At 39.2% G+C, this 13,004-nt stretch overlaps 1 protein-coding gene across 1 annotated transcript in view; it reads right to left on the reverse strand.

Moving 5' to 3' along the window:
* MPPED2 (metallophosphoesterase domain containing 2) overlaps positions 1-13,004 on the reverse strand; it is a 178,772-nt gene that overhangs the window by 122,699 nt on the left and 43,069 nt on the right. Inside the window, exon 3 of the mRNA XM_010358313.2 lies at positions 5,130-5,311. Coding sequence (XP_010356615.1) covers positions 5,130-5,311 — 182 coding nt within the window. The remainder of the gene's footprint in view (positions 1-5,129; positions 5,312-13,004) is intronic.

Here is a 13,004-nt window from a genome sequence, read left to right on the forward strand (position 1 = left end):
GCCAGCATGCAGGAAGGTCACATATGGTAAGAGGCCTTGCAAAATGTACCTTTAGGGAATGTGGTATTAGAAGCCACTGATGTTCAATATATCACTGATGTTTAACTGACAGGTACTTTATCTAGTTCACAAGTTTATGTTTAAGCCAAGTCTGGGATTGGTATGCATTTTTGCCAAGATAAGAAGGAAAATGTTATTAACTGTTGGGTGGCAGGGTCCCAGTTCAACTCACCAAAGCCTATTCATGGCTTACCTAGAACACATCTGAGCTAAAATGTTAACGAGACAATAGGAGCTGACTATCACTTTAAAAAGTATTTCTTTAAGAAAGGTTCACCTGTACCTCTTTCCATACACTCTGGCAATAAATCTTTGGCAGTAAGAAGCCACCCATCCCTCTGACCCTGGACTGGATACCCTGAAGACAGCACTATGGGCAGCAGCCAGGTGGAGAGAAGCACAGGTTGTCTGAGCGAATGGAGAACTGGAATGTCTGATTAGCCAGACTGGGGAGAGATGGAAAACAGGGGCTCTGTCACTCCCTCCAGCTGTCAGATATAGGGATTCTAAGCTTCATTCCCCAATCCATGGCAGAGATTTGGGAAGAAAGGGGTCAATGGGGTTGTAGCTGTAGTTTTTAGACTATCCTGATCATTTCAAGTGTTCATAAGTGGGAAATACTTGCCCAAAAGGACGGTATTTCCAGGCTACCATCAGTAGCTACTCATTTCTAGGACTGGTCAATGAAATGCTAATGTCATAACATAATTTAGACTATTCTTTGGAGATTACGTGACTGGCTGCATCTATAGAATTCTTTACAGGTACTTGCTTTGTTGTAATTCACTGCCACTGGAATTGTCTACACCAAATGGTGAGAATACTTCCCCACCTCACAATGCTCTTCCATCGGCCAGCTTACACAGAGAGGCTGTGCCACAAAACAGTTTTCGCAGGAAGTAAACCACCTTAGACCCTGTACGTATGTACGTGTAAATACTTGTGTTAAAAGGAGGCAGTTGTTTGAAGAACCATGGTTTTACCCAGGATATGGTTCCTCCAACAGATTTCAAGCCCCACTCTGGGAATAGAGATGATAAGGAAATACACTTGGGACTTGGAGTCTGATGGACTAAGTTCAAATCCTGAGGTCACCGCTGAACTGTTAGGTTCACCACGGCTCAGTTTCCTCACGAGTTAAAAGGAAGCTAATAATACCTACTTCACAAGTTATTGTGGGGGTTGTATGAAATGACACATGTAATGCAGTGGTATAGCATCTGGACCTTACCTCCCACAGACAATACATGCTAATACATGTTAGTTCACCCACCCACCCTGCCCCATCCAAATTCTATCCCAACTTGGCTATCAATTATCTGAGAAACCGTGGACAATTCATTCAATCTCTCCAGTCTCAGTTTCCACTTCTATCAGATTAGGAGGTGAGACTCCATGGCCTACAAGGTCTCTTCCTGTCCTAACATTCTGTCTGGTTAGTGTCACTCTTATAAGGGAGGCTCGTTTTTATACATTTTGGTGTTCCCTCTTTACACTCTGGATCTCTCTTTAAATGCCCAGGGCCAACTCCTTTTAACTTCTGCTTTTGGGATTCTATGACACTGGCTCTGTTGGTTTCCTCTACGCTACTAGTTGAAAGTTGTATATAGGCCAGGGGTTGTTCTAAGAACAGCATGAGCTTTATCACAGAGCATATCCTCACAACCACCGTAAGGTGTATTATCATTATGATGCCCATTTTAGAAATGAGCAAATCAAGGCTCGAGAGTTTACGCAACTTATCAAAGGCAGTGAATTCAAAACTGGCTGGGTCTTCCCAGTTGCTCATAATCATTACATGTTATACTCCCGTTCCATCCTGTAATGATATCTGGTTTGAATTCAATATTCTTATGACCTAAGATGAAGCTGTGCTCAATTATCTGATAAATTACCCATATTAATAACTTTACCTGTTACACCTGCTAGGTGACATACGTACAGATTAACCAGGGACCATAATCTCTGAACCAACAAAAAACTCATGATGGGAATCCCAGGCCCTGCAGCTGCTAGGTCAAGGGTGAGATTTAAGATGGGCAGAGCTTAAACACATCTTTTAAATATGTGCAATATTAGCACATAGTAAAACAGCTACTCCACTTCCACAGGAAGCTGCCAGAAGCTACAGCACTTCCTAGTGCAAGCTTCAAATCTGCATGCTTCTAGATGCCACAAGCCCTGTCATAATACCACAGAATGACAAAGGAAAAGGGCTCACACTTTGGAGTCAGACAGCCCCACGTCTACTAGCTGAGTGAACTTGGGTGGATACTCAGTCACTATGAGCTTCTTACATACTAAATGACCTTGGGTAAAATGGGGATAACATTAGCAACTTCAGAAGGATGTTACAGGTATAGAGGGAGTGCCTGGCCTGTGGTAGAAACAGATTAGCTCAGACACAGAATAAAGGAGCTTGGGGGACAGTCAGGTTGTTTTCAATAATCAGGGTAGTCGACACTAGAGTGGAAAGGTAGAAATCAGAGATTCACTGGACTCTAAATGCCTACCAAATCTGTGAGACCCATGCCCCACTGACAGTTGGATGCCCTATTATGGCAAAAGCCCTAAAGCTCTAGATTGATCTGACCTCTGACTCCACTCTGCCAGGCCACCTGGCAGCTGCTGCTAGAAGTACCCTTTCAGAAAGGGTCCTGATTCAGCCAAGTGGTAGAGTGTTATCACACACCATCTCTTACCCTCTGAGCACCATGAGGTTGCCTGGGTAACAGTGAGCTATTCTTGGCCTTCTCTATGGGATCCCAACTCCTCTAACTATATCCCAGGGCTCCCTTCCATCGTCTCACATTCTGTACCCCATGCTGAAACCTCTTCCTCCTGCCTCACCAGATCATAGGGGAAATGAGAAGAGAAGGAATTGACCATGCAGCTATGCCTTGGCTTTTTATTTCCTTATCATTGTATTTCCTTAGTTACGGCACATTTCCATTTATGGAGTACTTTCCCTTATAAAATCTCCCAGTATTTACTTCTAATCTCCTAAATAATTCCTCTGGCCTCTTCTTGTTTTTACCCTTTAAATATATGTTGATGGTTCATTCAGCACATTCCCCATTCAGTTATTAATGGCCCACAAAAACTTACTAGCAGCAATCATTTACTGATTAATCTACACAACAATTCAGAAAGACAGGTAGTATTAATCCTTCGTCCTGCAGAGGGAGACCAAGGGGAAAAGGGAGGTTAACTCAGTTGCCCAAGGTCAGTGGCTAAACAAGATTACAACCAGCCCTAACCTGTCCTCCATTTCTATAAACACTTCTCACAGTGCTGTTGTCTTCCTTTAAAAATCAACATTGTCAACGCAGCTTGATAATTTCTGTGTTGAAATTCCATTGACACAGACTAGCTTAAAATTGTCAAAATTTACCCAACAATAATTTTAACTGCTAATAGTTCATGGATAAAATTTGCTAAAATAAAGAGATTATTGTAGAGAAAAAAAAAACAGAAGCGAAGATCTGGATTTAGAACCAACTCTGCCACTATGAAACTGAAAAAATCACTTAACTTCTCTACATCTCTATGTCATCTGTAAAAACGAGATTATGCTAAATAATATTTAAAATATCTTGCCATTTTAAATAACATGATTAAGTACCTACTAAAACAGCACAAAATATAAATGCTCCAACATCCAGTGCTGCCAAGACCATGGTAAAACTGGTATCTATACATTCATTCACTGCTAGTGAAACACACAGCTACAGTGCCCTTGGAAAAGAGGCCGACATGCAGCCAAACCATAAAGAATTTCATATCCTTTGACTTAGCAACTTAAGTATAGTATTTTTCCCTAAGAAATAAATCAATAGAAACAAAATAGCATACACAAACAAAAATGCACATTTCAGTGCTAGCTACCAGAGGACAAATTGATATCAGTTTAAATGTTCATTTTTAGAGAGATGTCTTATTAAAGAAAGGCATAGCCAACCATATGAATGCCATGCTGCTATTAAAAAGAATAAATATGAAAACTATGCAAAAACATTTGAAGTCTTACCAATAAATACTATTAAATGAAAACAGCCAAAAGTCAAAGAGCAGACATGTACTCAGATGTCAACCATATAAAATGTGAATAGATGAGCAAAGTCACATGAAAAATCAAAATAATTATGTTATTAGTCAAGTTTATTGCTTACAATTCTAAAATATCATCTTTCCGTTAACACATACATCTTATCATTTAATCAAAAATTTTAAAAATTTTCAAACCCTGCTTTAGTTTGATGGAAAACAAAATTGTAAAGTTTTTGCCTAAATCTCCCAAGTTATTTTTGTTGGCTGACATATTATCGACGATGCTATGCTCCCAGAGTGATGTCTGCTCTTTACTACCTAATTCTTTTGTCTTTATAGATTCTAAAATCTCAGAACATTTGCACTTCTTTCCCTCCGCTAAGAGGAACCAGGATCCAACATTTTGCAGTAATTCTGACCTGTGGGTGCCTCCATAACACCCAGAAAATTGCTATTATCCTTTTCACAGGACACAGGGCAATTTCATATCTTAAGTTTTTACTTACAGTAATACATCTCATGTTTTCAGGGGTCTTTTCACTTAGAAAATCTGTTCCCAAGCAGCACTGTGCTACAGGAACTTCGTTTCATATAAGGACTTTTATATCCCCCCTTCATTTCTTAGAAATTTCTCTTACTAGTAGGTCATTTGTATATCTTTGCTTATAATATCAGGGAAAGATTGCAGAGCCAATGAATTAAAAATATGATTCTAGGTCTCCTGTGTGCCAATGAATGCCCTCATTAAAGCAGAATGAGTGAGATGAGATCGGTTTCAAAGCTTTCCATCCCTTTGCCCCAGAGCCGCCAAGGCCAGGCACTGAAAGGATGCACAGTAAAATTAAATATCTAAAAATTCATCTTTAATTAACAGAATTGGATTAAAGCTAGACACCACCGCATATCATACGAGAAATGGCTGAGCTGGCTTCCAAGTGCTCTAATTCAATTAGGACGCAGTGAGTGACACTCGGACGGGAAAGGTTAATTGGGGCCGCCAGAACGCAATCATTCCTTACCTAACCAGTCATTAAACTTCTTAACCTCTGAGGGCAGTCCCAGCTCGGTGAAATCGCCTGTGTGGAGAAGGATGTCCCCATAAGGCATCTGGATACCATCTGTTCTGGAGTGTGTGTCTGAGATGCAGACAAACCGCGTGTGGCCCGCTGGTTTTGGAGTGTCATATGGGATGGGGTCGACCCTAAAGTAGACATAACAGATCCCATAACAGTTAAACATATTAGAACCCTTGAAATTGTCATCGCACATACATATTTCTTATTATTCGTGAATGCACCCAGACAAACTGATTCAAAGGCAGAAGGATCCATTGTAATTAAGGACACTTCTGGGTGTAAAGGAGACAGCATCACCCATCTACAAACCCACTGCGCAAATTCAAAAAGACTTACTTACCTGGCAGGGAAATTAAAAGGAAAGAATATCTTACATATAGATTTGAAATAACCCAGGAAACCGATAGAGTGATTAATGGTGAAGTTTAGGGATATTGAACCTCAACTGGGAAAGCAAAATTATGCTATTTCTCTCTCATCATGCTCCAATTGATCCCACTACTCATTAGGAAACGGATAACTAATTTATTCCTCTTAAACATGCATAACTTAAGCAATGAACTAATTTACAGAGAGCAGTCTGCACATGCTCTGCCAACTGAGATGTGGAGAGAGAGGACTTATATTTAATTTCCTTTCCACAACCATTCAACACCTGTATCTTCTCGTTTTTGCTATGCACAAATCAAACTGTAGGGAGGGAAGGTGACGCCAAAATAACAGGGCTTTAAAAAATTAAAAAAAAAAAAAACAAAACAGATACTGGATGTTAAAAGAACTTTGTCAAACTCGTTTTTACTGCGATGAATTATCTGCGGTCCCAGTTACACCTGAGGTTACTAGGAATGCTCAACTGTCTTGGGCAAAGATTCTACTCAGTACAAATACTAAACCTTTTAATGAGATGTATATATCTACATATGCATTAATATATGTACAGTTTTAGAGACCTAAGCACTGTGAAATTACACCAGGGCATAAGAATCAAAGGCAAAATGACCAACCCAAAGCAAAGAAAACGAAACAGAACATTCTCATTTAATTGAGTGTAACAAAGTGTACTAAATAAACTTGGTAAAGGAATGCAAATCTGACTCTTCAAGCATACAGTTTTAATTATTTAAGGGGTTTGTCGCAGAGCTAAGGATGCTTTAACCATATTAACTCTACACTGACAGCTTCCTTTAATTTCTCTGTAGGAATGTACACTTACTTTTGGATTATGGGTGAAAAGAAGCAGTTATAAATGCAAAGAGAAGGTCACAAGAGAAGCAAATATGCAGTGCAGAGATTAGAGTGTGAAACATTAAATAAGGAACAATATTTCATATGCCAGCTCCAATCCTTGATAGTTAACATGCAGCAGAGAACACACTGAAAGCTCCACACAAGACTCCCTAAACATATTGCCTCTACAGGCTTTGCTTAATTTGTTTTCTCTTTTCCTTTATTTATTTTTTTAAAGAAACAATCTGTTTTAACAATGACAATTTCAGTGAGGGAAATAGAAGACACCAGCGTACAACCTAGATAGTTTCACATTTCTTCAATGACTAAACTTTTTATTATTTCCTCTTATCTTTGTCGGAGAAGAAGGAAAGTAAGAGGAGCAAGAAGAAGGAAGGGCAGAAAGGAGGAGAGGAGGCAGGAAGGAACTGTGAGCTGGTTATCACAGTGCAGCTAATTGGAAGCCCAAAAAGAAAGTTTAACTTCTGCAAAAAATTAATGGATTTTTCCTGTTAGAAAGGTTAGAAATTAATATGCTGTTACCACATAGAAGAGTCACGAATCCACTGTGATCTCATTAGTAACCTGGAAACCCTTCTCATTATAGCCGATGTTGCTTTTTTAGATGCAAAAATGTTTGATGTCTTCCTTTCCATCACTGAGACTTAGTTACACTCAGTCTCCGTGCTTACAATCTTGGCAACATTTCCTGTCTTCCAAAAGTAGTTTTCCCAGAGAATGAATGACTGTTCCCTGCTGGGGCTGACTGTGTCACTCTCTAAAAGTGGTAAGTAATATTCTTATCCCAATAGTTAAATGCTCACTACGATGGGACTGTTTGCATTTATACTTAATGCACCAACATTTGAATGAAAATTTACTAAATCAGTCACTGTATCTCTAAATATATGAATAAATGTAATACCTACCCTAGTGTTTGTTTTCTAGCTTTCATCGTAATACTAACATATAGACACAGCCCCATTTCTTCTTTTCTGTAACTCAGCTAAGCTATAGACCCAGCTACTGCATCAAAATCCTTTGGGAGGCCATTTCAGCTTATCAGAGAGACATCATCGTCATTATTTTGAATTAGACTGAAAGTAGCACAGATGGAAACCTCCTGTTGTAAATAGGTCCCTGTTCTACGAATCTACCCACTTTAGAGTAGCCAATCATCACTTGGTACATAATTGGTTCCCCATCTTGCCTCCATACTGGGCAATAAATTTTCTGACATTATGGGGAACACTAGGCAATTTCTGAATCACTTTAACCTCTTTCTCTACCTCCCACCTCCTTCAGAGAAACATTTAAACATCAAAGGCCAAGGAACAGTAGAGTAGAGGGGACAGTAAAAAGGGGAAAAGTGTTTCTTCTCAGCTTTGGGCTGAAATAGTAAGTGTTTCTTCTCAGTTTTGAGTCCAAAGTAGACAGCAAGGTAAGTAAAGAAGGCTTGCACATCTACACCACCACCATGATGCCATCAAAGAGAAACAATCTGTAGACATTAGGGAGAATGCACAGAAGACTGATTCAAGGCAGGGATGGGGGAAGTGAGATGTATAAAGATGCAGACTTTATATAGCTATCCTGACCCAGAGGCACTGAGAATCTTTGTTATCCATAGGACTAAGTACAAAGCAAGAGATGGTTTCAGAAGACAAGGCAGTGCAACACGCCACAGCCACTCTGCTAGATGGTACGACAAATAGTACCTGGAGCTCATAGGAAGAAGACATTTCCACCCACAGGTATTCAGAGTTGAAAATAAGACCTCTAGCAGAGTGGGCAAATTCCAGTGGAGATAATTAAAACTGACACCACCCCCAGGAAGCTACTCCTCGCAAATTGGGCATTTGATAACACCTCGAAAAGTTAAGACAGCCAAACATTTTCACTATAAAAGTACATCTAAGGGAGAACCTTACTGCTATTGGAAGATCCTATCTGTTCACGTTGTGTGAAGGCCCTCACATTTTATTTTCATCCTTAGTTTACAACTTTACCACTTAGTGTTTATGCTGCTGAGTTCTCAAATGACCTAATATTTCCCCTAAGGCATCATGTCAAATATCTTAGCAAGTGAGTATCTTACCAAGGCAATCTAAACCCCAGAGCCAGATTCAAATAGTAGAGTGATATTTGCACATATGTTTGAGTACACCTGGGGGACAACAAGGTGACATGGGAAGATGAGAAAAAAACACAGCAGCATAAATCCCAGAGCAGGACAAAATCTTACGGGGCATCTGGTTCAATGTTTTACATGACGCCTGAATCTCCTCTATCCCTTCCCTCTAGATGACATAATGTTTTGTGTTTATTTGTTTTGTTGGTTGTGTATTTGTTTGTTTGTTTTGAGAGAGGATCTCGCTCTATCACCTAGGCTGGAGTGCAGTGGTGCAGTCATAGCCTACTGCAGCCTCCACCTCCCAGGCTCAAGCCAGCCTCCCACTGCAGTTTCCAGAGTAGCTGCAATTATGGGCATAAGCAACCACACCCAGCTTATTTTTTTTTGTTATTAGTAGTAGTACAGATGAGGTCCTGTTATATTTCCCGGGCTAGTCTTGAACTCCTGGGCTCAAGTAATCTTCCCACCTCAGCCTCTCAAAGTGCTGAGATTACAGGCACAAGCCATCCCACCTGGCCTCAATTTTCATTCTGAGGTTTCCAGAGAAGGAGAGCTCCTTCCTCCCCCTGTGCAATCCATCCTAGTTTTTGATAGCTTTACTTGTTAGAAAGTTTCTGTTTCAGATTCTATACCTCTGAGAAAGCTGAGCATGGTCCAAAGACTGGCCTGGAACCTGAAGACTGAGTAACAATTTTAGCTCAGTCGTTGGCTTTGGGCAACTTTCTTCATTCCTTTAAGCTTCATTTTTTCTCATCTGTAAAATGGGAATAATAATGCCTAATTTTCTATGTTGCTATGAGGATACAAACTATCAAGTACAGCATTTGACACACAACAAATGCTCCAAAAACAGAGTAGCAGAATAGCGTTTAAGGGTGAAGGATGTTTGGCTGCAGAACCAGACTGCCTGTCTCTGAAATCCACTCCACAACTTATTAACATGCAACACCAAGCAAATGGCTCAACCCTTGTGCCTTGATTCCCTCATCAGTAAAATGGATATAAATATAGTACCTATCTCCTAAGATAGTTACGAGAATAAAAAACGATAATGTACTCAAAGCATTTAGAACGTGTCTGACATGAAGTAGATACCCAATAAATGTTAGTATTTTTTTTTTTACTAGTAACTAATAGTATTTTTGCTATTAGTAGTAGTATCATTTAACTTCCCTGACCCCCATCTCTTTTTCTGTTATAGGGAGATAATAACATCTACCACTCAGGGACTTTGTGAGAATTAAAAGAAATCACATACACAACATCCAGCACATACTGGGAGTGGAATCTGTGGTCTTTAATATATTTGTTTCCTGCCTGTCCCTCCTTCTTAATCCTAGTTCTGCACTCTGAAATAACAAGAAAATAAGAATCCAGTCCCTTTTCCACTGGACAGTTCTTCAACTATTTGCAAACAATCTATTATAATCCCCTGAAATCATCTCCACCCTAGTTGAGTAGCTACAGTTTCTTCCATTTTTCCTTGTGTGACAGGATGTCTCATGTCCTCAGAATTTAGGTTATTTCCTCCCAGATACAATTTCATTGGGGAGAATCCCTCCCTTTGTAATGTCAGAATTCATGGTCTGTGTGAATTCATGGACCAATGAGCTGTTCATCAAAGACAGATGCTAGTCCAGGCCATGGGGAGGTGACAGTGCTGAACAAACCGGCAGATTTTTCTAGAGGAGGCCTGAGCTATCATCTTAAACCGTTTTCCAATTAACTCTTCAAGTTTTGTGCCAAGCCTCAAATCTTGTTCTTGAAGCTTGATCATCAAATGCTTACATATCTCACTGCATATTCAAACAAATAAACCATTCTTGTTTATTCAGTCTTGACATATTAGGGTTTTTTACTCACAAAAGATATGATAATATTATGGCTTCCATTCTGATTCCTCTTCCGGCCATGTCTGTTATTTTTTTCCAATAACAAATGAATACAGTATTGCAAACCTCATTGGTAGATCTTCAGAAAAGCTGTCATGTGGTTTGTTGTGAGATGGATTTCTTCTTTAGATCATGTGTGTAGTATAACCTGTATGTATACAATCAACCTATAATTCAGTGAGAGAATAGAACTGTATCCTTACAAAGCATTTTAAAGGGATTTAAATGGGTTTAGTAACCCCCATTCCACTTTAAAACCCTGATGCTGTGCTTATTGATTCCACTGACTTATTTTTATTTTTTATTTTTTGAGATGGAATCTCGCTCTATTGCCCAAACTCAAGTACAGTGGCATAATCTCACCTCACTGCAACCTCTGCCTCCCGGGTTCAAGCAATTCTCCTGCCTCAGCCCCTCAAGTAACTAGGACTACAGGCATGTGCCACCACGCCTGGATAATTTTGGTATTTTTATAGAGACAAAGTTTCACCCATGTTGGCCAGGGTGGTCTCGAACTCCTGACCTCAGGGGATCCACCTGCCTTGGCCTCCCAAAGTGTTAGGATTACAGGCGTGAGCCACGGTGCCCAGCCCACTGACTTTATCTCTAAAATGTTTCCAATGTGATATCAAGGCTTTCCTTTTCACCCAGAAAATTTAGATAGCATGAATGCTAAACTTATATTTGTGACGTTCTATCATCCAACCTGGACATACTATTTGATAAAGACAGGTAAAACCTGCCAGTACAACAACGAACAAATAAATAACAGGTTTAAGTTACCAGAATTACAGAATTTTTACGTTTAAAGGACCTTAGAGATGATCTGATCCTGTGTTCCACTTCTTTGAGGATCATCTTCACGGTCTTTGCCTTATTCGCTTGTACTAGTCCTTAATTTTTGTTAAGTGCTTAATAATTTTTACACAAATATTTTTTAGTTTTACCCTGAAAAACAGTGTCTTTGAAGACATCAATCAGATATGATGGTTTTACTTTTCTACTACACATTAAAATAAACACAAGCCAGGTGCGGTAGCTCATGTCTGTAATCCTAGCAGTTTGGGAGGCTGAGGTGGGTGGATTGCTTGAGCTCAGGAGTTCGAGGTCAGCCTGGGCAACATGGAGAGACCCCATCTCTACCAAAAATACAAAAAAAAAAAAAAAAAAAAAAAAGCCAGGCATGGTGGTATATGCCTGTAGCTCCAGCTACTTGGTAAGAGGATCGCTTGAGCCCAGGAGGTCAAGGCTGCAGCGAGTTGAGATTGTGCCACTGCACTCCAGCCTAGGTAACAGAGCAAGACCACCTTAAAAAAATAAAAATAAAAATAAAAAAAAATAAACATATAAGTATTCAATTTTTGTTTAAGGTGTGTCTTCTGTAAAATGTCTTGCTTATTAATACTAATAATATATAGTCCATGCTTTGGTAAACACTGATCTGGTTTAAATTGACTCATTTTACCATGAAGAATCTGAGCCATAAGCAGAACTCAGATTTTCTAATTTTCAATTCGCTTATCTTTCCACCCACTTAATTTTGCAAGCTACAATATACCTGCACTTGGAGAATAAAAATAATTTTAAAAATGACAAAATGCTGGCAAATCAATCACCTAACTCTGGCAAACATTAATATCTAGAGAGACTGTCCAAAATTATTGGAACTAGTTGTCAAAAATATACAAGTTTTAGTGCTCTCTATCCAGTATCCAGTCATGGATAATTTACATGGAAGTGAAGTAATGAATTCTCCTCAACTAAATAAGCCTCCTAAGTTTACCAAAACAAAACAACAACAAAAAAAGGTCTCCTAAATGAAAAAAAAAAATGCATATTACAGGGAGTGAACAATACAGAAGTCTGATTTTTAAAATACTGATAAAGATATAAAGGTTCCTCATTCTCAAGGATCTCACGTCACATGTACATATGGATTTTGCTTCCACATACAGGTCTCTTCAGAGAGACTACTTCAGTTGACTGATGAGTCTCATTAGAAATAGCCCTCGCTGTGGAATCCAGTGGCTTTTGTGCTCTTACTACGTATATCATCAATAAACTGTGTGACCCCGGGCAAGTCACTTCCCCTCTTCTAGCCTCTGTCCCTTGACTGTGAAAAGAGGGGCAAGACCAAATGACCCCAAAGTTCCATGATTAGCCACACAGTTTATACACCACTACTTACTGATGAAAGACCAGAAACAATTCAGGTTCTGAAGTCACTTCAAGCATGTTCTTTCTCTTTGCAATTTTATTTTATGCTTTCTCAGACAATGCAAAGATAAATGTCATCCAGATCCATCCACATATAATCAGAATTAGCAAGACTTCACATAAAGAGAAGTGAAATTGCAATTTATGACTATAGACTGAGCTTCTAGGTGTATCTACTCCAAAAGAGAACAAAGAAGCCAGAATTCCAGTTATAACAACAAAACAAAAATGACAGGATATGTGATTGAACTAAGGCGTTCCATAAACGGCGTTGTTCTTATTTTTTGTTTTTTGTTTTTTTTTTTCTTAACTATGAGCTGGTAAAATTATCGTAGTTTAGCCGTCATG

This window comes from Rhinopithecus roxellana, chromosome 15, assembly GCF_007565055.1.
Source record: "Rhinopithecus roxellana isolate Shanxi Qingling chromosome 15, ASM756505v1, whole genome shotgun sequence".
In the NCBI taxonomy this organism is placed as follows: domain Eukaryota; kingdom Metazoa; phylum Chordata; class Mammalia; order Primates; family Cercopithecidae; genus Rhinopithecus; species Rhinopithecus roxellana.